Source organism: Sycon ciliatum, chromosome 3, assembly GCF_964019385.1.
Source record: "Sycon ciliatum chromosome 3, ocSycCili1.1, whole genome shotgun sequence".
Lineage (NCBI taxonomy): Eukaryota > Metazoa > Porifera > Calcarea > Leucosolenida > Sycettidae > Sycon > Sycon ciliatum.
Genome location: NC_088645.1, coordinates 6757292 through 6783995, shown reverse-complemented (window position 1 = coordinate 6783995; position 26704 = coordinate 6757292). Strand labels below are relative to the sequence as shown.

The following is a 26704-nucleotide window of genomic DNA, read 5'->3' as shown; positions in this document are numbered from 1 at the left end:
ACACACACACACACACACACACACACACACACACACACACACACACACACACACACACACACACACACACACACACACACACACACACACACACACACACACACACACACACACACACACACACACACATCCACTGGCACTTGACAAGCCATACCAAGCCATGCCACTTACACATATCATCCACCACTGCCACCAGCCTGTCGACGCGGTTCACAGAGCGTTCCTCGCGAGCCAGCTGGCATCGCAGCTGTGTGACCTCGTGCATCCATTTCACTGTGAGGTCCTCACTTCCGGCCAGTTGCTACAAGCACCACATTACAAGAGTAAGACACACAAAAAGTCAAAAACCCAACCAATGCATTGCCCAGTGACATCATTGCCCAGTGGCATCATTGCCCAGTGACATCATTGCCCAGTGTCACCATTGCCCAGTGAAATCATGCACGCAGTAGAGACTCAGGAGCAGCGGAATCAGCTTGTGATTGGTCCAGTAGTATCATGGCATTTGGTACAGTTTGTGTATGATGTGGCGGGTACACATGCCCACCACAGCAGTAACCATGTGTTGGTGGGCAACAAGTTGGTCCGGTGATAACCTGAACAACTGGATTGGTTGCGACGGGCCTGGAGACCTAAGGCAGATAGCATGGAACTAGACGTGACGGGAAGTTGTGGACAAGCTGACATGCGCGGACAACGCACGCTACAGTGCTGGCGGGCGCCGAGACCGGACCAGGCTAGAGTTTCACCAAGCACGACATACCAATGTATACACGGTAATTCAACGGTGCAACGACTATAATACATGAAAATAAGAACGGCCTAGGCTACGAGGCTGACCCCCAGTTCTTCGGCGACCGACAGTGCTATGACTGTCTTTCCTTAAATATACATGCAGGTTTGAGCCTGGATTAAAAATCTGGCTTAAGAAATTTTATTTTTCATTGCCATCAGGTTCGGCCTCATTTCCTCTGTGCTGATGAGTCCACAAAGGACGGAACAGTTCTGTCTGCAGATTGAGTACATGTAGTTTACATATTTTCCTAATATTTTTTTAAACTAAACTTCAAGGTCAAAGAAGAGGGTGAGACTTACAATCGAGCAGCAGGACTTCCTACTTTAGGTGAATAGATTGAAACAATATGGCCGAGACCTGAGAATCAAGAGCTACTCGTAATTGGGGAAATCCGGTACATGCACAGCCCACTCCCAATACAGTGCAGTGATTTGGCAGTGGGTCTATTGATCAACGGCATTGTCACAATAAGGCTGAATAAGCACATCGCTTAGCTGCAGTGGGTTCGGTTGGTGCAACTGAACCAGCACGACCAGAAGACATCTTACATTCTTGACAACCTCCTGTGTGTGCTTCAGGTACTTGCGAGCGACAGAATAGTTAGACTGCACACAACACACAGGATAATACCATTAACGGAACACACATGCATGTGCAGACACGACACACAGACACACACATGAATGTATGCACACACACGCACATGCGCACGCACACACGCACACACACACACACACACACACATTGTTGTTGAGAAACATACATGAAGAAAAATCGGGAGACTACAGCTTTGCAAAAGGAGAACCCAAGACAACTTTATGCATGAAACATAGCTGGCACCTTTGCGGGGGGGGGGGGGTCCCAAATTCACCAGGTACAAGCAGCTCTAGTGCATTGCGAGTTGTAGTGGAATTGTCCTGTACAAGCAAGTGGTGGGAAGCCTACTGGTACTACACCGGTGGCCACTGAAACCCGACCCCCGGAGCAGTGCGTTCACATTCTAGCCGTCTCTATTTCGTAGGGTTGCTATCCCGTGCTGGGTCTTTGCGATGTGAGCACATCGCTCAGGGGGTCGGATTTCACTTGCCAGCACTGCAGTATGAAGATTACATGAAACCTGCACTAACTTATTGCCCGTATGTACTAGTAGAGGGAGTAACATTAATTCCAAAATGAACTGCTAACACTCTACCTGAACACGTGCACTACCAGCAGCTGTCAGGTACAACGCCGTGCGCTCGCGCAGACACAGCTCTCGGAACGCGTCCAGCGACGTCACCGTATCCACGGCAACATAGCCGCCGGGTCCGCTCACGTCCATCGGCGCGTCGTCAAGGAGACTGTCGTTGAGACTACAGACACAGAACGCCAGAGTACAGAATGCCAGAGTACAGAATGCACAGTAGAAAAGATAAACAAGGATCAGGGGCGTAGCTGGTCCCCCTTTTAGGGGGGGGGGGGGGGGGAGGGGGTGCACGGCCGCATATCTACATGTGTAGGTTGGCTGGTGCATGTCATTCATGGTCATTATGTGCGTGCTGAACCTAGGTGGAAATTGTTAGGGGGGGGGGGGGGTGCACGCGTCCCCCCCCCCCCCCCATGCCCATGTACGTTACGAAGGCCTTGTGTTTCATGTAGGTTAGACTTCCAGTCAAATGAGAGAATTCTATGTGTGCACGCAAGAAGCACGAAACGGGGGTTGATTTTTTGCACCTAAATCGGGCAATGTTGGTTAGAAATGGAATACGTTTGGAACGGTTAAACCATATTCTCACTAGCTGCTTACCTAGTACTGGATGCATTGGCAGCAACACCAGCTCCATGCTGCTTCTCAAACACAACCTGCAGCTTGTCCATCATTACACATCTGCATTGGATACAACAGTGCATTCAAACGTACCAGGTGTAAATAAATCCACATCCGCGCCACGCTGGTTAACATTAACACACGAACAAAAAACCATGAATCCCCCCCCCCCCCCACACCATGTACCATGCATACCAATACACACGTATACGCACAGTGACCAGTATGACGGAAATAAAGGGACGCCAAACACTACATATTCTCCTTACGGAGAAGATGATGAGAATGAGGAAGGCCAGACTTACCTGTTCTGAACGATGTCATCCCAGATGTGTATGGGATCCAGGCGATTGTCAGGTAATCTACACGACCACTTTCTCAACAGTGTGGCAGCCGGTGTGAATCCATCCAGGTTACCTGTGGAAGAGTCAGCAAACGGTACTTGAACGTCTTCTTCGATAGGCGGAGGCCCCACTGGAGCCAATTAATCATGTCTCAATCTGCTTCTTCGCCACCACGATCTTATCTTACACTGCAATCGTCGTACTAAATATCTCTCGAAATGTTCGGCCTTGGGGCTTCATCAGGGAGTACATGTACTTGAAAATCCATGGCAAAAAAAGTTTCCCGCATCAATTCGATGATGAACAAAATAAGAACACATGCTATCCGAAAACATACTTGCGGTAGCAAACACGTCCACTTGACTAACCGCCATGACCATGGGTATTACCTTTAATCTCGGACGAGTAGACAAGAGTGAAGGGCATAATGGTGCTGGTCCATGGCTACTCCTTCCGATGCCACTCAACCCCTCGTATAGTCCATCTACACCACACACTACATTCTACAGACTTTCAATATTCACAACATCCCCACACACACACCCACCCACCCACCCACACGGTCCACACGGTCCACATCCACACGCATACACACCCAGGTACTGGACACACAAGCACACACTTTCACTCACGCGTGTTCTCGACGAAGGCAAGGAACTCGTGCATCTCTGTGAGGCGTTGCAGAGACTGCAGGCGGCTTGTGCGACTGTTGACCATCAGTGTGCTCAAACTGCTCCATTCCTATAAGCACACAGAGTCGAAGGCACATATAACGTTACAACAGAGGCGAAAGGCTGTGTAGCTCTAACTTCAAGTTTCATGCATTTCAGCCATCATCATCATCATCATCATCATCATCATCATCATCATCATCATCAGACAGCGGCATTTGCATTCACACGGCGTTGAAGATGCAATGATCACACAGCAATGAAGCAAGCACACCTTTTACCGCCGTTACTCGGAGTTTCGTGTGAAACACTCGTCAGACAGTTGAAGATAAATATACAGAGGCAGGTGTGTCACGGGGTACAAGGTACACACACACACACACACACAAGAACACACAAAAGAACATATGCTGACCGAGGAATACGACACACAGCGGTACAGAGATAGATAGATAAACAGCCAGCAACACTGACACACATATCACACTGACCTGACACAGACACACTGTTATATATGCACTCTGATGTAATATATTATGTACTCTGTATGCATTTGTATATACTCATTGCGCATGCTCTGAATCATGGTCTTACTCTACATGTATCCATGCCGGCTGGTTGACTCTGGTGAGCTGCGTGTGAGACTGCATGTAGGGTGTACGTGGATACACAACAAATGGCGACGAAGATGAAAATTTTGTTTTGAGATAATTTGTTTAGTTGAGTGCTTGCGAGAATTTGGTAAACCATGGCCTCTTCAGGGAAGGCCACCCTGGAGCAGTTTTCTGGCGGGGACTTTGCGGAGTACCGGGAACGGCTTGAGTTTTATTTTCTCGCAAATGACATCGGTGTTGTTTCAGCCAGTGCAAACTCATCGGAGAAAGAACGCGTACGTAAGAAGATGATTGCACATCTAATCTCTTCACTGTCGAAAGACGTCTACTCCACTTTGCGGAACCTCTGTCTGCCGGAGTCAATATCGGACAAGACCTTCGAGCAGATTTGTGACCTACTGAATGGATATTACAGAGTGGAGCGTTCCACGATGACTTCTTCTTTTCAATTTCGCGATTGCAACCAGAGACCAGCGGAAAAGCTGGTAGATTACGCAAATCGTTTGAAACGTGCGGCAGTAGCCTGCGACTTTGGGTCGCATTTAGACAGATCCCTAAAAGATCAATTTATGGCAGGAGTCTACAGTCAGGAGATCAAGCGGACGATTCTGACTAGTCCTGACAGCAAGACGAAGAAGTTTCAGGATGTGCTGGATATCGCTTTACGGGAGGAGCGCGCCATCATGTTTGCTGAGCAGCTTACTCCAGGTACTACTACTAGTACTAGATCAACATCTACGCCGTCCGAGTCAGTCAACAAGATGAGAGCTACCACTACCAGTAAATCCAAGTCAGCAAGTGCATCTAGAAAGCCAAATCACTCGCAGGACCAGAAAGGGTCAAAGTCGACGAAGGGCAAGGTTTGTTATCGTTGTACATCTGATTTGCATATGGCTGACAAGTGTCCTCATCGATCTACTACTTGTCGATACTGCAAGAAACGAGGACATCTCGAAAGAGCCTGCATCACCAAGCAGAAACGAGGTGAAATTCACCACGTGGATGACGAACCTGATGATCGAGGTGAGATCGTTTCTGATTGTGATGTTGATGATATGCCTATCTACAAGATTCGATCGGGTAGTGGAAAACACCCTCCGTATACTGTAATGGCGGAAATCAATGATGTTTGTTCACCAATTTGCATGGAAATCGATACAGGTAGTGCTGTATCCATCATCACCAAATCTGATTACGAGAAATTGGGTGCACCAGTGTCGTCTCTTGTAACTCAATCAGTCCAGCTCATTGGGTTTTCCGGTTCCATCATCCCCTGTTTAGGTGAAGGGAAATTTCCAGTGTCAATAAATGGGCAAAAGCACACTGTTCTCTTGCGCATTGTCGATACAAATGGTCCATCTCTGTTGGGCAGAGATCTTCTCTCACTTTTCAAACTAGAATGGAGGGAAATATTCTCGGTGAAGTCTGAAATTGATAATGCTCTTATACGCGCAAAGCTGCAGGAGGAAATGCTTCAGAAATTTGAGAGTTTGTTTGACACGTCAACTGTCGGCAAATTAAATTCAACTCAGGTCACTTTGCGTGTAAATGATTCAAAACCTGTGTACATGAAGGCTCGTTCAGTACCATTTGCAATCCGGGAGAAATACGAGCAAGGCCTCTCTAAACTGGAGGAGGAAGGTGTAATACGCAAAGTTGAATTTTCGAAATGGGCTTCACCTACGGTTCCGGTTCAAAAACCAGACGGAAATGTACGTATCTGTGCTGATTACTCGCGCACCATCAATGCTAATTCGGATTTAGAAAAATATCCGTTACCTACCATAGACGAAATTCGTGCCAAGTTGAATGGTGGGCAGAAGTTTACGAAGCTTGATTTATCTCAGGCGTACCACCAGCTAGAGCTTGATCCTAAGTCGAGGGGGTATACTACAATCAATACCCACCGTGGTCTGTTTGAATATGTACGTCTACCGTTTGGCATTCATTCAGCAGTCTCCATATTTCAGCGTACTATGGAGACTCTCCTGGCGGGTATCGATGGCTGCATTGTGTATGTAGATGATATTCTAGTCACAGGTCGAAATGATGCAGAGCACAAAAGAAATCTGGAAATGGTTTTGCAGCGGCTACAAGATGCGGGCATGCGTTTGAAAGCCACGAAAACCGAGTTCATGCTACCGCAAGTCTCGTACCTTGGTCATACTTTGAGTGCGAGTGGTATGGCGCCTTCGCCAGGAAGAATCGAGGCTATGGTTAATGCCAATGCTCCTACGTCCGTCAGTGAGCTTCAATCGTTTATTGGGTCTGCGAATTATGTTCGCAAATTCATACCCAATTTTGCTCGGATTATGGCGCCACTTTACGCTCTGCTAAAGAAAGATACTGTTTGGAGATGGTCAGATTCTGAACAGACAGCGTTCCTTACGATAAAGAATGCTTTATGTTCCACGGAGGTTTTGGCGCACTATTCGGCGGGTCTGGAGCATGTCTTGCAATGCGACGCATCAGGAACGGGTCTTGGTGCGGTTCTTTTACAGAAAAACGAAAATGGTGATTACCAACCCATTTCGTATGCGTCTCGTCTGTTGAATAAAGCGGAGAGAAACTATTCAAATATTGAACGGGAGTCACTCGCTCTTGTGTTTGGTGCAACCAAATTTCGCCAATATCTCCTGGGAAAGAAATTTGTCCTTGAAACTGATCACAAACCTCTGGTGAAATTGTTCGGCATGCAGGAAGGTGTTCCGTTCCTGGTTTCTTCCAGATTAAAGAAATGGAAGTTATTACTTTCAGCGTATGACTACACCATCCAACACATTGCGGGAAAGGCAAATGTTCTGGCAGATTTCATGTCTAGAAAACCAATTTCTGGAAATCCTTCTACCCCGGAACTAGGTGAAACACGTGTACTTTTCATTGAGGACGAGCTCATTGATGCTCAAGTTGTATTGAATGCCACTGGAGATGATCCAGTTCTAGAGCGTGTTCGTCACTACACTTTGAATGGTTGGCCAGAGCATGTGAAAGAGGTGGAGTTACAGCCGTACTTTGTAAAGCGCTGGGAACTATCTATTGTAAATGATGTATTACTCTGGAATGAACGAGTGGTAATCCCCATGGCTTTGCGCGCGATGCTCTTGAGTGAATTGCACTCGGAACACACAGGCGCTGTACGAATGAAACGTATGGCACGTCGATATTTCTGGTGGCCAAAGATGGATGACGAAATTGAAGATACCACCAAAATGTGCGCTACGTGTCAAGAACAGGCACGCAAACCTAGTAAATCCTATGCTACCTGGTCATGGCCGTCGGGTCCATGGCGTCGTCTGCACATAGACTTTGCGGGTCCATTCATGGGCAAAATGTTTCTGGTGATTGTCGATGCGTATACGAAATATCTGGAAATTGTCCCGATGACACATGCTACATCAACGGGTACTATCAAAGCTTTGAGACGTTTGTTTGCCACATTCGGTCTACCCACTCACATCGTTAGTGATAATGGGACCCAGTTCACTAGTGCTGAATTTACCTCGTTTCTCCAGAAAAATGGAATCGCACACACTCGTTCAGCTCCAGGCCATCCGGAGACAAACGGTCTCGCTGAGCGATATGTCGGTCATTTTAAAGCTAAAATGAAAGCAATGGGAACAGAAGGTGACGACCTAGATACACGACTACAACGATTTCTAATGACATTTCGGTCAACTCCTACGGCGAATGGTAAATCACCGGCAGAAATGCTATTTAATCGCCAACCACGACTACGTTATGATGCTTTGAAAACAACACGGAATGCGGAGGCACAATCTTTCAATCAAAACCAGCATTTGCTACCAGAATACAAACCGGGTGATGCTGTGTTTGCGTTACGTTTTCAAAACCATGGTACAACCTGGGTCCCTGGTGTTGTTCTCTCTATCTGCAGTGCTATGAATTACTCTGTCCAGGTAAATGATGTGGTCTGGAAACGACACCGTAACCAACTCCGGCCACGTTCAATACCACTTTCTCAGTTAGCAGAACAGACACGTTCTGCACCACAGCAGCAACAACTCCAGCCGCAGCAGCAACAACTCCAGCCGCAGCAGCAGCAGCAACAACAACTGTCACCACAACAGCAACAGCCTCAGCCGCAGCAGCAGCAGGTGCCACAGCAGTTGCCGCCTCAGAAGGCTCAACAGCCGACGACTTCACAGCAGAAAGAGCAGCCCATGCAACAGTCGCAGGATGAGCAGGGTCAACAGTCGTTAGCTTCTACAGCCCCAGCTGATGCTGTACCTGTTGACCGGCAGGTGACTCGATCTGGTCGGTCAGTCGTAAGACCAGCTCGGTATAACGGATGAGACATTTTATACATGTAGGATATGTAATTATTATATTATTTGCATGGATTGATTGAGATGATCGTGAATGCATGTACGTGGTTCTCTTGTTGCATTTGTATATATCAGTATAATGCTCTGTATAGTACATACCACACATAGAACATTGAACTTTGATAATTGGCACGTCAGACGATGGTACATTATTACATTGTCTGTTCTATGCTATTATTCCTTGTCATGAAAATGTTTTGTTTTCGGTGTTACCTCTTTTTGCGAGGGGGATATTGTTATATATGCACTCTGATGTAATATATTATGTACTCTGTATGCATTTGTATATACTCATTGCGCATGCTCTGAATCATGGTCTTACTCTACATGTATCCATGCCGGCTGGTTGACTCTGGTGAGCTGCGTGTGAGACTGCATGTAGGGTGTACGTGGATACACAACACACACCATGTATCATGTAGCATGTATCATGTATACGCCTGTCGCAAGAGAAGCACGCAAATCTGCAAATGCACTGGATGTGCACCCACAGATTTTCTCACAGACACATACATGGGCACGGACGCAGACACAGAGTAATATACCTCCAAGAATCCGTCCAGGCTTTGCCTCACGTAGTAGCGTGCACGGTCAAAGTCGTCTTGCAGAATGAAGAGCAGTGCAAGGTCGTACGAATGTCGCGACTGAGACGTTCACACGGTACAGAGAAGGACATACACACACACACACACACACACACACACACACACACACACACACACACACACACACACACACACATACACACACACACACACACACACACACAAGCACAAATACATCACCCTTTGAGCAAGTATATATGTAAGCAGTGCTAAGCATACTAAGAGCGGTGCTGCTACTGAATAACTCCCAACCCGACGAGAGCATTACCAGTATCACTGCCAGCATGCATGTCTCCGGACTTTGGCCTCAGAGCCACCACCACCACTGACACTGTCACTGTCACCATCACCATCACCACCAGGATCAATGCCCCCTGTAGCACCATCACCATCACCACCAGGATCAATGCCCCCTGTAGCACCATCACCATCACCACCAGGATCAATGCCCCCTGTAGCACCATCACCATCACCACCAGGATCAATGCCCCCTGTAGCACCATCACCATCACCACCAGGATCAATGCCCCCTGTAGCACCATCACCATCACCACCAGGATCAATGCCCCCTGTAGCACCATCACCATCACCACCAGGATCAATGCCCCCTGTAGCACCATCACCATCACCACCAGGATCAATGCCCCCTGTAGCACCATCACCATCACCACCAGGATCAATGCCCCCTGTAGCACCATCACCATCACCACCAGGATCAATGCCCCCTGTAGCACCATCACCATCACCACCAGGATCAATGCCCCCTGTAGCACCATCACCATCACCACCAGGATCAATGCCCCCTGTAGCACCATCACCATCACCACCAGGATCAATGCCCCCTGTAGCACCATCACCATCACCACCAGGATCAATGCCCCCTGTAGCACCATCACCATCACCACCAGGATCAATGCCCCCTGTAGCACCATCACCATCACCACCAGGATCAATGCCCCCTGTAGCACCATCACCATCACCACCAGGATCAATGCCCCCTGTAGCACCATCACCATCACCACCAGGATCAATGCCCCCTGTAGCACCATCACCATCACCACCAGGATCAATGCCCCCTGTAGCACCATCACCATCACCACCAGGATCAATGCCCCCTGTAGCACCATCACCATCACCACCGGGATCAATGCCCCCTGTAGCACCATCACCATCACCACCAGGATCAATGCCCCCTGTAGCACCATCACCATCACCACCAGGATCAATGCCCCCTGTAGCACCATCACCATCACCACCAGGATCAATGCCCCCTGTAGCACCATCACCATCACCACCAGGATCAATGCCCCCTGTAGCACCATCACCATCACCACCAGGATCAATGCCCCCTGTAGCACCATCACCATCACCACCAGGATCAATGCCCCCTGTAGCACCATCACCATCACCACCAGGATCAATGCCCCCTGTAGCACCATCACCATCACCACCGGGATCAATGCCCCCTGTAGCACCATCACCATCACCACCAGGATCAATGCCCCCTGTAAGTTAGCACCATCACCATCACCACCAGGATCAATGCCCCCTGTGTAGTATTATTCTCAATAGGGACAAGGAGACATGGACGAGTAAACTAATGAGGAGCAAGAAATGCACAACCAGTAGGTAAGTCAAAAACAAGAGAAGTCCCGAGCCAGTGAAGCACATCAAAGTTCTGGCCTACGGGAAACGGCCTGTGTGACGTACATACAGCATGCAACGCATACAGTCATAAGTGTACAGTAGTGTACGCATAATAGAGTCCAGATATTACGACATCTCCCCTTTCAGGGCGCGCAGCAAGAGAGCGATAAGTTAGCAAAACAGGAATAATGCTGAAGACGAAAGAGTAACGCTAAATGATTAACGGAATCTGATAGGAGTATGAACGGCACGTCCAGAACGGGTAACTCTACCGGAACGCTCAGGGACGGGAGTACCTGGAGATGGACGTTGGGCAGGTGACGCTGGCTCACCATTGTCCACAGCGTCGTTAGCAGAACCTGCAGGCGGATCGACGATGAGGTCACTGCGGTTGCGGCGGAGAACCGAACCGGATGGCGTCTCCACGATAAGCGACCTGGTGGAATGCTCGGCAGTGACAATACCAGGCTCTTTCCTATCCGGAACAAAGACAGCGGTACCCGGGACCAGTGGCGTAGCATCGAGAGCGCGATGGCGGGAGTTGAAATCCGACGCTTGCCGGGACTTCAGAGAGGCGTCTTTAGCGGCAAACGCTGTGCGATCTACGAGGTATGGCCGTCGAACGTCTGCCGACATGGGTAAACGCGTCTGGATGCGGCGGCCCATGAGGAGCTCCGCAGGACTGAAGCCATGTGCTAGTAGACTGGCACGATAGCTCTGCAGAGCAACATACGGATCACCTCCCCTCACCAGCAAATGCTTTAGGGTCTGCACTGCGCGTTCCACTAAGCCGTTGCCTTGCGGATGAAGAGGGCTGCTCGTGCGCTGGGTGGTTCCTTGCTCTTGAAGCCATGCTGAAACCTCTGCACTTGTGAATGGGGGACCATTGTCCGAAACAAACACATCTGGATTGCCGTGACGCGCAAACATGGACTTCAGTTGCGTGATGAGAGAAGCTGCAGAAGTACGGGACATCTGAGCAAGCTCGATCCATCGGGAGTAGTAGTCGACGACAACTAGGTACTGAGAGCCTTGGAACTGCATGAAATCGGCAGCGACTTCCTGCCACGGGAACTCGGGAAGACGTGAGGACAGCAGGGGCTCCATTGGCGTTGGCTTGTCACGAGCGCAGGCTTGGCAATTGGACACGATATCAGCCAACTGGGCGCTTAGACCTGGCCACCAAACTGACTGGCGAGCCCTTTCGCGGGTCTTCGTGATGCCGAGGTGACCAGCATGGAGCTGCTGGAGGACTTCTGGACGGAGCTGGTCCGGGATGACGATTCTGGAACCGTACAGGAGCAGGCCATCTGTGATACAGAATGACTGCCGGGATGCGTAGTAGGGCTTAACGGACACTGGAGCAGACTGTAAACTTGGCCAACCGGACAGAGTGTACTGCACAAGATGTTGACACACTGGGTCTTGAGCCTGCTGGTGTTGAATCTCACTCAGTCTTGCATCGGACGCAGGGAGATGAGAAACCACACTGTCGAGAAAAGCTTCTGCGTCGTCGAGGAGGCGGACGTCATCAGCGGACAGAGGACGCGACGCAGGTGACCTAGATAAGGCATCAGCAACGATTAGATCTTTGCCAGGGATGTGTACGATGTCGAAATCAAATCGCATCAGGTTGAGCCGGAACCGGAGTACACGTGGAGGGATAGAGTCGAGAGCACTGGTGCTGAACAGGGGCACCAGAGGCTTGTGATCTGTTTCCAGCGTGAATCTCTTACCGATGAGGTAATCAGAGAATCGGTTGCAAGCCCAGGTGAGGCCAAGAGCTTCCTTTTCTATTTGAGCATAGCGACGCTCTGCCGGCAGTAGTGCACGAGACTGGAACGATACGGGTTTCCAATCGCCGGACGGCTGTTGCTGCTTGATAACGGCACCGAGACCATAGCTCGAGGCGTCTGCAGAGACAATAGTTGGGTACTCGGGAGAGTACAGAGCAAGAACAGGCGTACACGACAGAAGAGCCTTAATCTCTTCAAATGCCGATTGCTGAGGGGGTCCCCAGGACCAGGCATTGCCTTTCTTGAGAAGGTCGCGGATCGGCTGTGAGACGGAAGCAAGTGAGGGAGAGAACTTGCCAAGCTGGTTGACGAGGCCGAGAAAGCTTCTCACATCCGCGACATCCTGGCATGGCGTGAAGTCTTGAATGCCCTGCACCTTCTGGGGATCAGAGTGGATGCCGTCTTGGTCGATGATATGACCCAAGAACTTGGCAGAAGTGACTTTGAAGAGACACTTGTCAGGGTTGAGTGTGACGCCGTTGTCGCTGAGCCGTTGTAGCACCTGGTGCAGCCGGTTATCATGTTCCTCTTCAGTGCTACCGAACACTAGAGCGTCGTCCATCTGACATGCGGTACCAACCACACCGTTCAAGATCCGAGCCATTCGTTTCTGAAAATGTTCGGGAGCCGAACAAATACCGAATGGTAGACGCGTGAACATGAAACGCCCAAACGGGGTGATAAATGTGGTCAACTTCTGGGATTCCTTGGCCAAGGGCACTTGGTAAAACCCAGAGTTGGCGTCAAGCTTTGTGAAATACTTGGCACCGCCCAACTGACCCAGCGTGTGGTCTACCGCCGGCAAGACGAACTGCTCACGACGAACGTGTTGGTTGAGACGTGTGTAGTCAACGCACAGACGGACTGCCTCCCCTCCAGGTTTGGCGACAACAACAAGGCCAGCACACCAATCAGTTGGTTCGTCGACAGGGACGATGACGCCTTGCTTTTCCATCTTCTCAAGCTCCGCTTTAACAATCGGCATTAGCGGTATTGCCACATTGTCGCGCGGGCAGGACAGAGCAAATGGTTTGGCGCCTTCTTCGAGGCGAATGCAGTGAGGCTCTCCAGTGAACCTGCCGAGAGGTTTGAACAAATCGGGGTATGCAGCTCGTGCTGTCGCGGTGTCGCGAATACCGCTCGATACTTCAGAGATGTCAGCCTTGACGTCCAGGAGGTCCAAGGCGACTATTGCAGGGCGTCCTAGGAGGGCCTGCTTGAGGTTGTTGGCAACGAAAATCTCTTGGCGAGACGACTTGCCCGCATGTGTTACCACTGCGTCGAACACGCCAGCTACGTCGAGGACGCTTGAGTTAGCAGACATCAGGGTACGACGACTGGGTCGCAGGGCCTGCGCATCTAACAGGCGGAATACACTTGCTGGAATTACAGAGACATCGGCTCCGGTGTCGATCTTCATCATGACTGGGGAATTGTTGACTTCCACCGACACAGACCAAGGGTCACGTCCGGCATCGACGCTGCCGAGAAACATGCCAGGGGCATGCGCATCTGGCGGTACAGTATGTACAGCGTCACAGGATCGTTGCTTCTTCTGGCACACAGTAGCAAAGTGCCCTTGTTTCTTACAGAAATTACACTCAGCTGATCGAGCTGGGCATACTGCACGATCATGGTCTTCCTTCCCACAGAATTGACAACTCTTTTTTTGTTGTTTTTTCTTGAAATCCTTGGATCTCTTCGGAGCAGACTTTTTAACAAAGGATACGTCAGCAGGGCTAACACTGGCGGAGCGAGACCCGGTTAGCTGAGCCATCTGGGTAGCTGTAGCTTCATGTGTCCTCGCAACTTCCAGCCCTTCGTCAAGAGACGACAACTGGTCGCCCTTCTCCAACAGCTTCTCCTGTACCGTTTTATGTCGGGTGCCGACAATCAGCTGCTCTAGCAAACGGGTGTTGACTTCACCGGCATCGGCAAATTTGCACTTCACTGCCAAGTTCCGACAGCGACAGAGAAAATCGTCAGTGGTTTCCCCCACATTTTGCCGTTGCTGTTGAAGCTGGAAACGGGCCAGCCACGCGTTTACTTTCGGCTGCAGGTGGGCCTGAAAACGGGAAAGTAATTCGTCCACTTTGAAGCGGTCAGCTTCGTCTGCAAATGTCCACGAATTGTAGATGTCCACACCAGGTCGGCCTATCCAAAGGAGGATATATGAGCATTGCTCTTTCGCTGACTTCGCTGAGTACGGACCTCCGAAAATCAATTCACAATACTGCCTAAACGAGGCGAATTCCTCCGGGAGGTTGTCTGACTGCCATCTCATGGATGGAATAGAAAATCCAGCCATCGTTATCAGCAGCCCAATTCTGACACCATGTAGTATTATTCTCAATAGGGACAAGGAGACATGGACGAGTAAACTAATGAGGAGCAAGAAATGCACAACCAGTAGGTAAGTCAAAAACAAGAGAAGTCCCGAGCCAGTGAAGCACATCAAAGTTCTGGCCTACGGGAAACGGCCTGTGTGACGTACATACAGCATGCAACGCATACAGTCATAAGTGTACAGTAGTGTACGCATAATAGAGTCCAGATATTACGACACCCTGTAGCACCATCACCATCACCACCAGGATCAATGCCCCCTGTAGCACCATCACCATCACCACCAGGATCAATGCCCCCTGTAGCACCAACACCATCACCACCAGGATCAATGCCCCCTGTAGCACCAACACCACACTCACCACCATAGTCACCACCACCGATGTGTTCACTGCCCCTGCCCCTGTTACTGTCACTACCAACAGCAGCAGCAGCAGCACCACCACCATTGCCACCATCACCACCATCAGAATTTCAAACTTACCTCCAACACAGCACGATGCTGAGAGTCTTTCATAGCTGAACTGACAAACGACAGGAAGTTGGCATCGTGTTCTCCAGACGATGCCAGCTTCAACTTACTACGTAACAAGTATGGCAAGTAGTGCTCCTGGCAAACAAAACACACACACACACACACACACACACACACACACACACACACACACACACACACACACACACACACACACACACACACACACACACACACACACACACACACACACACACACACACACACACACACACACACACACACACACACACACACACACACACACACACACACACACACACACACACACACACACACACACACACACACACACACACACACACACACACACACACACACACACACACACACACACACACACACACACACACACACACAGAAACAAAAGAAGAACTCATCTAATTTCGGACAAACCAGTTTTTACTTTATTTCTACCTCATCATTCTCCCCTGGAACAATAATACCGGCATCACAATAGAAAGTTTTATTTGATGACAAAACGAACACGAGGCAACACTCCACTCGGAGCAGCCGCCGAATGAAGAGACGTGCATTCGCATAACCGAGGCCGAGCTTCTGCTGAGCTTTCATGAACCGTCGAGCCCAGATAGCGAACGCGCATTCACGTCCCAAAGATCTATGTACCTGTATGAAAGCATGAGAGGTCTACAGTGACTGCAGTTGTGCGAAGAAGTTGGTAAGTGAGCACCCAAGTGTTTAGGGCTAGACTCATGATGTGCGCTCAACTATCAGGTACCCCCCTTCCAATTCCCCCTCGCCCTTCCCCCTCCTCCCCATTCCCTCGTCACCAAGTTGTGCGTCCTGATGTTAACCTAGCTAGGGCTAGCAGCAGCATAGTTACAAGTACCTGATAGAATGCATCAGTCCAGATGTTGTCCAGGTTAGCCACAGCACCATCAGCCTCGTCGTCATCACCAATCTGCTGCATCACCATCTTCTCCAGGTCTTGCCATTGCGTCAGTTGATTTAGACTCTGTCACAAGAGAGACAAAGTTACACGGAAACACACAGTCGTACACGACGATGGATCATTTGCCTACAAACACGGCAAAAACCAAACATCATGGAACACCACTCTTCTTCTTCTTCTTCTTTTCATTAGGGGCGAAACAATTCTACCGAATATTCAAGTACTTGCACGGTTTTGGAAATTTTGAAACCTGCCAATGTGTCAAAACAGCTTTGTGGGAGTTATTTCCGGGTAGGGTTGAGCATTTCAACCAACTCTCAACCTTGGGGCTTATTACAGGACGGCGCTTATGTTCAGCACGACAATGATGTCAGGAACCACAGCAGCCTCACAACGTAAGTGCTACAAGCAGAAACTCACCGCCATGTAGGAGTCTTCCCAGAAGTCTTCTTCGCAAGTCAGCGGTGCACCGTCTGGCCAATCCCTGCTGCTCATAGCCTACAGCAAACAAGTGTGTGTGTGTGTGTGTGTGTGTGTGCACACGTGTGTGTGTGTGTGTGTGTGTGTGTGTGTGTGTGCACGTGCATACAGAATATTAATACCACAGAGCCATCAGATGCTGCACAGCAGGGGCGGTGGCATATTGGATGGAAGTGGGCGCAGGGCAGAAGCAACTCCTCCGACCAACGGTCTCGGATTCATCGCTACTCATGTTCGCCGGTTTGAAGGAGAAATGAATATGTGCATCCAATAGGAAAGCACCTTTGAAAAACGATCATGTATGATATACACAGACTTACAAGCATACAGATAAGTGCACAAAAGTATCGCAGGCTGGTGCAAGAGTCTATCAGACTCGCCTTGCCACAACCGGAGGAGCAGTGCTGCTGCCCTCAACGATAACGGCCCCAGGCACACACAATGACATCTGTACAGACATTCATGTATTGTCGAATCCGACTTATCCGACTGCTTCACACCATGAGCTGAAGTCAAATAAATAAAAAAACATACAGGCGGGCAAAGAGACCGCAGTTCTGCACATACATGCACGAACGCACGCGAACGCGCGCGCACACACACACACACACACATACACCTGTCCTGTCCTGAACATTGCCGTAAAACGGTCACATGTCCCCTCATACGAGGGGCCGACAGACATGGGGTAGGTCGTTGAATACGGTACGCAGCACGCTCCTGGTCCTGGTCCTGGTAAACACTGCCATTACGGTCACGTGTCCCCTTGCGGGGCCGACAACATGGAAACGACGAGCGACGGCAGAAAGTCGGCAGTCTGCCAAGAGATCAGGGACCATGTTCAATCGGCACGACGAGAGAGCCATCTTTGGCAGCTATGGATTTGGAATCCACGAGCAGAGCGCAGCACGCTCACACACACGCGCGCACACACACACACACACACACACACACACACACACACACACACACACACTAATACGCACGCACACACGCGCGTGCGCACACACACACACACACACACACACACGTGCACGCAAACACACACACACACACACACACACACACTAATACGCACGCACACACGCACGCACACACACACACACACACACACACACACACACACACACACAGTGATCACATACCTCGTTGTAGTACTGATGAGCCTGGTGATAATCACCCCTGGCCTCGGCGTCCAGAGCTTTCTGTGTGAGTGGTTTAGTACCCACCTCACTACCGAATATACCGCGTACCGTGTCCCAGTCACCCACAGACTTGTACAGTCTACACGGGGACACAGTGAAAATGGTGCACGTGACACATGGCACACACACACATACACATGCACGCACGCACACACACACACGCACGCACACACGCACGCACACCCACACACATACACACGCGCGCGCGCACACATATACACGTCAAAAAGGTAACCGACGACAGTCGTTCCAATACTCTGCATGCAATCTGCACATTCACATACATGTACACACACACACACACACACACACACACACACACACACACGTACCTGCCCAGCTCAATCCAGGTGGCGGTGTTCGCCGGTAGCATATTCTGCTGGCTGAGACGAGGACGCTTGGCTGCCGGCTCAATGGATGTAGGCATAGCACTCATTCTGATCAGCTGCCGCTCCAGAACAGCAATACCTGACAGAAGCAAACAGCAGGTGGACAAACATACAGTCGACTCCACTTATAACAAACTCACATATAGCAAATTTTGTGAAATAGCGAACCGTTGTCCATGTCCCAGTTTGAACCCACGGTGTAGGCGCGTTTCTATTTCTGTTACAACAAACTTTGGCTATGCTATAAAGAACTAATTCTCCTGCACGTTGGTGTTCGTTATATCAGGAGTTGACTGTAGTGGGAGAAGAATTTTCACACAGTAGAGTGAGGGCACAACACAGGGCATGACACAGGGGGTACAGTACAGGGCACAACACAGGGGGTACAATACAGGGCACAACAGATGGGGTACAATACAGGGCACAGCAGATGGGGTACAATACAGGGCACAGCAGATGGGGTACAATACAGGGCACAACACAGGGGGTACAACACAGGGCACAACACTGGAAACTGAGATCTGAAGGACAGAACACATCCCCCACCCATCTACCACTCACCTGACATTTGCTGGAGGCCAGCAAGAGCAGCGGCAGTGGCCGTGGCTGGGTCCAGATCCAGGTGTTTGCTGTCGTAGCTAATGTCAAATATAGCAGATATGAACGGAGCGTAGTAGCTGGTCGACGACGATAACACCGCATTAACACCTAGCGCAGGCACACACAGAGAGGAAAGCAGACAGACGGACATGTGGACAGACGAATGGACAGCTGACGGGGCAGAGACAGGTTAGTAGACAAACAGACAGACGGATAGATGGACGGAGAGAGGGGCATACCAACAGACAGAAAGACAGACAGACAGACAGACAGACAGACAAACCAACAGACCAATAGACCAACAGACCGACCGATAACGGTTGAGAAATGCAGAAGAAAATGGGACAGTTGATCGGACCGACAGTTGGGCAAATAAACAAAACGGACACCGAGACAGACAGAGGCATAGAGAAGTGGGCATGCAGAAAGAGAGAGGAAGAGAGAGAGAGAGAGAGAGAGAGAGAGAGAGAGAGAGAGAGAGATTGAGAGAGAGAGAGAGAGAGAGAGATTGAGAGAGAGAGAGACAGCACGCGAAAGAAAGAGATACAGCATGCATAAAACCGGATCATGTCTAGATCCAACGACATCACAAGCTAATGAAACACTCCCTTCAAAGCACAACAATATCGGAAATATCTTCTCCTACCGTCCTTCATGGCCTGGCGAGTGGCGTCTACATGTCGTGCTGCCAGCAGCTCTTCCACACGACCAAACACAGCACTAAACACACTGGTGAAGAGCAGACGGGCAAGGCTGGAGTCTCGCTACTCAAATGCAAGTGTACAGGCACGTACATTTCGGATACACATGGACACACACATACACGTGCACACACATATTCACACATGCATGCACAAACACACACACACACACCAAAGTGACCAAACGAGACAGCAGACGCACACACCAGACTACGCAATGAAATTAAAAAGTGATACCGACATGTAGAGAGAGTTCCAACACAGCATAAACATTCGTCAGCAAACAGAACATCAAAAAAACAAAACAGCATCAACCTGGCTAAAGCTCGAGTCTTTCATTTCACAAGGTACAATATTAAAGAAAGAGCAGTACCAGTGCAAATGGTCTAGCGTTACCTGAGCTAATGCTTGCAGTGGTCGAATGAGCTCCGAGAACTTGATCTGAATGTCAGGAAGGTCGCCGTCGCGATACTTGCGGTACATGACGACACGATGTTCTCGAGCCTCTTTCTGCTGTCGAGAACGCTCCTACGTGTGTACGTGCGTGAATGTGGCCATGGTTGATGATGGACAGTAGATAAACAGTGGAGAGCACAAGGCAGATAGAGACTTTATTAGAATATTTTCTTGGATGACCAGACACCTGCCCAATGAGTCGGCTAGCAGCTAAAATCGAACTCCAGAACACGTCCCTTGAAACAAAGCAGTTTGCGCAACACCCCCCCCCCCCAACACAGTTAAACAAACATGACTCCTGCCATTCTCCGCACGCACAGCCTTACCTCGCGGAGCTTCTGGCGTCTGGACTCAATGCGAGCAAAGACCTGGCCTGAAGTGCCGCGGTCTTTGAGGAAGCGTTTCTTCAAGGACATGATCTCCTGCTGTGTCTGCTGAGTGGTTTCTGAGTTGCACAGAGCAGCAAAAGAAACAACACATTGTTGCGCTGACAACTACCGTAATGTCGCGTATAAAAGCAGGTGCTTACGGCCGTATAAGCCGGGGTTCAAACCATGCTTCTCTTCAAAACATGCTTCTACGTCAACATCATCAGTCTATACTGTGCAGTGCATACTGCCATGCATGTACTTGCACGTGTACTTTACCGAGAGCGGCTTCTATTCAAATCATGCTTCTGTGTCACGGCGCGCTTCGAAAAATCGGCTTCTATTCGTGCTTCTATACAGGTCATGCTTTTATACGCCACACTACAGTATGCACACATGTACACAGCCTTACTAGATCTCGTAATTAGACGTGTGCTTGCCCACTACCTCAATCCAGTTTCTAATCTCTATTTAGAAGTTTAACCCTTTATTGGCCGATTAAAATATAAACAAGCCCACGCAATCGCCAAACCTGTAACTAAATTGGACGTAACTTTAGTTTGCACTGGACAAATTCCACGATCTTGGGCATCCTGGAAAGGCCTTGACGAGAGGAGCGCAATAAGCCTACACTCGACTCCACGGGATGCACTGGCCCAGCGCAGCAAGCCAGGGAAGGCCCACCAGCGCTGGGCTCACGCTCGAGATCTATCTCTATCCACCATTTCACTCCTGTTGCTAGTATCAAACTCAAAATTGTTGTAGACACTCCCGGGAACCTGCTTTTGAAGTTGAATCGGTGTAGCCTTGTCAACAGGTGACGCAAGCAGGGAAAATCCCGGCTGTTGACCCACGCATCGCACTCTGAGCACAAATTTCCCGGGACCAATATTACGAGTGCTATAACTTACGAACCGCTCTTTGTATGGCTTTGAAAATTGTTTGAGGCGACAGCTGAGAGTTTTCTCTTCGACCTACATATTTCGATCTCTCCGAAAGACCGAGATTTGACCAAGTTACGATAATTTCAAAATGCCTACCCCATCGAACATCGGTGTTCGATCAATGTATGGGCCAGCCAATAAAGGGTTAATCACTATTAGGAACAGGTAATCCGCATAAAGAATAGGTACTGTAAAACATGTCATTTTAGGTGCATTAAAATTTCGGTGCCAGGGACCTGCCAGGTTTCAGGTGTAATGTAGAATTAGGTGACCAGCGTTCCCTTCACATACAGTGCATACTCTAGTGCCTTTTACGTGTAATTTAAATTTAGGTGCCTGGTTTCTCTTCCGAAATCACCGAAATTAAAGTTACACCGAAAATTACATGTTTTACAGTAACCTGTATTTAGATGGTTTGGCCTGGAGAGCAGTATATAAGTGGTGCTTTTCAGGCACAATCTTTCTCAGCCTACTCAAGCTCAACTGATGAGGGGTGAATTCCCCGAAACACTGTGTATTGAGCAGGGAGTGGTGCTTTCTTGCAGGTTTGCCGAGTGGAAGTTGCGACTTGCTCCTCGTGTGCTCCGGATGGCAGTCGTGAGTCAGTTAAGTTTCAAGTTCGGCAAGAAGCGTGTGTTCCTAGTTGGAACAATCAACTTCATGACTATTACCGCCGAAGTCGCAACTTCTAAGTTCGTATTGTTGTCCCTCACGCGGACGTGCGACTAGTTGTTGGAGGTGACAGCGTTGCGAATAGCTAAACTGGCTCTCAACGTCTGTTTATCACAACTCCATGAGCGACTCTGACTCACGCTGCTACCTGGAGCTTCACGAGGTGTTTGTCACGCTGGAAACAAAGCGTCTCTGTAAGTTTGTATCCCTAGTGATGGTTTGGCCTGGAGAGCAGTATATAAGTGGTGCTTTTCAGGCACAATCTTCCTCAGCCTACTCAAGCTCAACTGATGAGGGATGAATTCCCCGAAACACCGTGTATTGAGCAGGGAGTGGTGCTTTCTTGCAGGTTTGCCGAGTGGAAGTTGCGACTTGCTCCTCGTGTGCTCAGGATGGCAGTCGTGAGTCAGTCAAGTTTCAAGTTCGGCAAGAAGCGTGTGTTCCTAGTTGGAACAATCAACTGCATGACTATTACCGCCGAAGTCGCAACTTCTAAGTCTGTATTTAGAATTTAAAAAAATATAAAACCTGCTCGGGTTCGCGTACAGGGCGGGTCAAGAACCACCTTTCCACTTCGGTGGGACTCCACCACCCCATGACCAGGCGCCAGATGCGACTCCAAAACGGTATCTAGAATAGGAAACCCGTAAATAGAATATACATATTCCCTCAACTAGTCACTACGTAATAGAAGAAGTATTCACAGTCTGAGCTCTTTCACCTTGCAGCTGAGCGGAAGCATCCAATGTCGGTTGCAGCTGCTGAGTACCGAACGATGGCCCAGCCGTCCTGGAGGCTGGCAATGGTCGACGTTGCATAGCGGCAGAGCGCCTGGCAGCAGCAGCACTAGCACTACCACTGCTGGCACCAGCACCGAGGGGCTGCGTGGAGAAGAGGAGGATGTTCTGAGAAGCACCACCGTCCGCGGACAGCGATGACGCTTGCATGCCACCGCCTGCCGCCGCGCCCGACAGGGACGACACATCCTGTGACTGGGCTAGAGGTGTAAGCCAACTGTACTCGCGCTGTGATGCTGGAGACACAACACACAAAAAAAAAACGAAACGAAAGTGCTGGCAACGTCGTGTGTAACGGCAACAGACATGGAGCATAGCTCTACAGCAATCAGGGATGAGTGCACACAGTGTGTATCTCTCACCTGCCATGTCCTGTGTGGGCGTGAACGCCAGTGCCTGCGTCTGGCGCAGCTGACCGGGCATCCAAGCGCCGAGTGTGCCGCTCAGAGTGGCACCGGCACCGCCACCGAGCATCTGACTCTGAGATGCGGCGAACATCGGCGTCATCAGCAGGTGACGGTGCTGCCAGGAAAGGTTCAGAGTACGTGCATCCTGAACAGAGTAACATCATAAATTAATAACACATAGAATCAGTGATTTGCGTGATATAGGTTATGCGATGATCGTGAACGTGTGGAATTCAGAGTTGCAACGAACCTGTCTCTCTCTCTATCTATCTGTGTAAAACCTGAGTACTCAACAATGTACATGCAACCTTATTATGGCTATGGTTGCATAGGGTTCGCATAATGAACAACAATTGGCCGCCTGCTACGGACAGAACATTGTTCAACGCCTGTCCAGACAACTCTCCAAACACCAAAGGCCCCAAATGAGAAGTTGCCTCCATAATGAGCACAGCAACCAGCTCTCGGCTACAAGTCTCACCTCAAAGCGGCACTCGGCTAGCGGAAAGTCAAACATAGGCCGGTCGAAATCCGGACTGCGTGAGGTCAACTCAAGCAGCAGATTGGTAGCACAGCTCAGGAACTGTGTTTCCGTGTTGACTGAATAGAGAACACCGAGTAGATGTGAGAGACGGTCCATGGTCTTGGACGACAGGCGAGTCTCATGATTCCAGAACGCAAACATGTGTAGTCTGTGTGGAGTGAATGAACAAGTGGTGGGTGCCGCACAAAGCACACGGATGCACACACACACATACACATGCACAAACACACACACACACACACACACACACACGTGCCCACGCGCATACACGCACACACATGCACACACGCACGCGCGCACACACACACACACACAACCGGAAATACTGAGTACGGATATGACCAAACCTTCTATGCTGATGGCGAGGTCTTTGTGGTCCACTTTCACAACACTAACACACACAGAAGTCTCTGCTGTGAGCACGGTGGCTCGGCAATGGCTTTATTATTGATATTATTATATCTCCTTCCTGATTTTTTATTTATTTTTTGAATAATTGTATGCATAGGGCCTGATAAGAAAAAATAAGCACAATACACTGCTGCTACTGTAGTCGCACAGCAAAACACACAGAAAAGGCATCTCGAAACCCCCACACACTCACCACACGGTCATCATCCAGCTTCAGGTCAATCACTGTATTCTTCCCCTGCAGACTCAACCCCCCTGTCACTAGCCATACAATCTGAAGCTGTATGTACCCATACAATGGCCCACGACGCACACACCACCCCTACGTTTTTTAACTAAAAAAGAAAAGCAGTCGTAACTGCAACAGCCACATGGCCAATAAGAAAACCAATAAGATATATCGATAAACACACACCCAAAAGTCAGGGGTGGGAGGGTGGGATACAAACTGCACCACCGAAAAGCCACTGCGAAGTGACAGGAATGCGGTCCAGCACAACATTTTTGCTGAAGCAAAAAGTTGTGGGGAAATCCCAAAATCGGTGCGATTTTGCATGAGCCCAAATGTTCAAGTTACCCACAAAGACACAAGCTTTCCAACTCTCTCTGGCCGTTGGAAAGCGCACCTTTTCTCATTAACCCCCAACATCCCACGTTGCATTTTTTTACGGAAATGACAGGAGCGAAAAGTAAGGAGCCATGCCACTCGACTATCATCATCATTTTGCTGCTTCAGCATTTGTGTTTTTCGGTGCCCTTTTTAACGGAAAATGATTTTTGTGTTGTATGTGGCTATCACCATGATTTTGCTGTTTTTAAAAGCTCCTGCTGCTGAAGTGGATAGGCGGATAGGCAGTAATGATGATAATACACAGTAGTTCAAAAACCATCATGTGACAGGCGGGCTTCTTCCAACGTGTGCTACAATAAATTAGTGAGACGAGAGACGATGCAAGCTCAATAGAGTTTTTTCACATCTGCCACATGACCATACAGAACAGTCGTGTTGGTTACAACTCCATTCATCCCTGCATCTATGGATCACATGATGGTGGCCATCTTGGTTCCACTGTCCACATGCTTTGATCACTTTCTGCATAAAATAGTCACATGACAAATACGTGAACACCACTCCGTAGAGCAGTTCCGTTACCTTATCGGTTCGTGTGCATCCGTCAGTCCACGCAGCAGGTGATCACGTATGGTTGACATGAGCTCACGCACACTGCTATCCGTACTGGTCTTCGTGGCAACGTGACTGAAACACAATCAAAAGAAGCAAATAAGATCATAGAAAGCAATATCACAGATATCATGATCACAGGTATCATGATTGCAGAAAACAAGATCACAGATAGTAAGATCACAGATATCGGCATCACAGGTAGTAAGATCACAGATATCGGCATCCCAGGTAGTGAGATCACAGATATCGGCATCACAGGTAGTAAGATCACAGATATCGGCATCACAGGTAGTAAGATCACAGATATCGGCATCACAGGTAGTAAGATCACAGATATCGGCATCCCAGGTAGTGAGATCACAGATATCGGCATCACAGGTAGTAAGATCACAGATATCGGCATCACAGGTAGTAAGATCACAGATATCGGCATCACAGGTAGTAAGATCACAGATATCGGCATCACAGGTAGTAAGATCACAGATATCGGCATCACAGGTAGTAAGATCACAGATATCGGCATCACAGGTAGTAAGATCACAGATATCGGCATCACAGGTAGTGAGATCACAGATATCGGCATCACAGGTAGTAAGATCACAGATATCGGCATCCCAGGTAGTGAGATCACAGATATCGGCATCACAGGTAGTAAGATCACAGATATCGGCATCACAGGTAGTAAGATCACAGATATCGGCATCACAGGTAGTGAGATCACAGATATCGGCATCACAGATAGTAAGATCACAGATATCGGCATCACAGGTAGTAAGATCACAGATATCGGCATCACAGGTAGTAAGATCACAGATATCGGCATCACAGGTAGTAAGATCACAGATATCGGCATCACAGGTAGTAAGATCACAGATATCGGCATCACAGGTAGTAAGATCACAGATATCGGCATCACAGGTAGTAAGATCACAGATATCGGCATCACAGATAGTAAGATCATAGATATCGGCATCACAGGTAGTAAGATCACAGATATCGGCATCACAGGTAGTGAGATCACAGATATCGGCATCACAGGTAGTAAGATCACAGATATCGGCATCACAGGTAGTAAGATCACAGATATCGGCATCACAGGTAGTAAGATCACAGGGTAAGCATTG

General features: G+C 49.2%; 1 protein-coding gene across 1 annotated transcript in view; it reads right to left on the bottom strand.

Moving 5' to 3' along the window:
- LOC135811291 (DNA-dependent protein kinase catalytic subunit-like) overlaps positions 1 to 26704 on the bottom strand; it is a 174372-nt gene that overhangs the window by 37341 nt on the left and 110327 nt on the right. Inside the window, exons 65-84 of the mRNA XM_065324508.1 lie at positions 25548 to 25652; positions 23921 to 24131; positions 23395 to 23584; positions 22957 to 23268; positions 20578 to 20696; positions 20192 to 20323; positions 19741 to 19858; positions 19056 to 19202; positions 18438 to 18573; positions 18046 to 18184; positions 16841 to 16918; positions 16358 to 16483; positions 15457 to 15582; positions 9124 to 9222; positions 3580 to 3688; positions 2909 to 3020; positions 2583 to 2663; positions 1989 to 2148; positions 1345 to 1401; positions 172 to 301 (exon numbers count right to left, since the gene is read on the bottom strand). Coding sequence (XP_065180580.1) covers positions 172 to 301; positions 1345 to 1401; positions 1989 to 2148; positions 2583 to 2663; positions 2909 to 3020; positions 3580 to 3688; positions 9124 to 9222; positions 15457 to 15582; positions 16358 to 16483; positions 16841 to 16918; positions 18046 to 18184; positions 18438 to 18573; positions 19056 to 19202; positions 19741 to 19858; positions 20192 to 20323; positions 20578 to 20696; positions 22957 to 23268; positions 23395 to 23584; positions 23921 to 24131; positions 25548 to 25652 — 2687 coding nt within the window. The remainder of the gene's footprint in view (positions 1 to 171; positions 302 to 1344; positions 1402 to 1988; positions 2149 to 2582; positions 2664 to 2908; positions 3021 to 3579; positions 3689 to 9123; positions 9223 to 15456; positions 15583 to 16357; positions 16484 to 16840; positions 16919 to 18045; positions 18185 to 18437; positions 18574 to 19055; positions 19203 to 19740; positions 19859 to 20191; positions 20324 to 20577; positions 20697 to 22956; positions 23269 to 23394; positions 23585 to 23920; positions 24132 to 25547; positions 25653 to 26704) is intronic.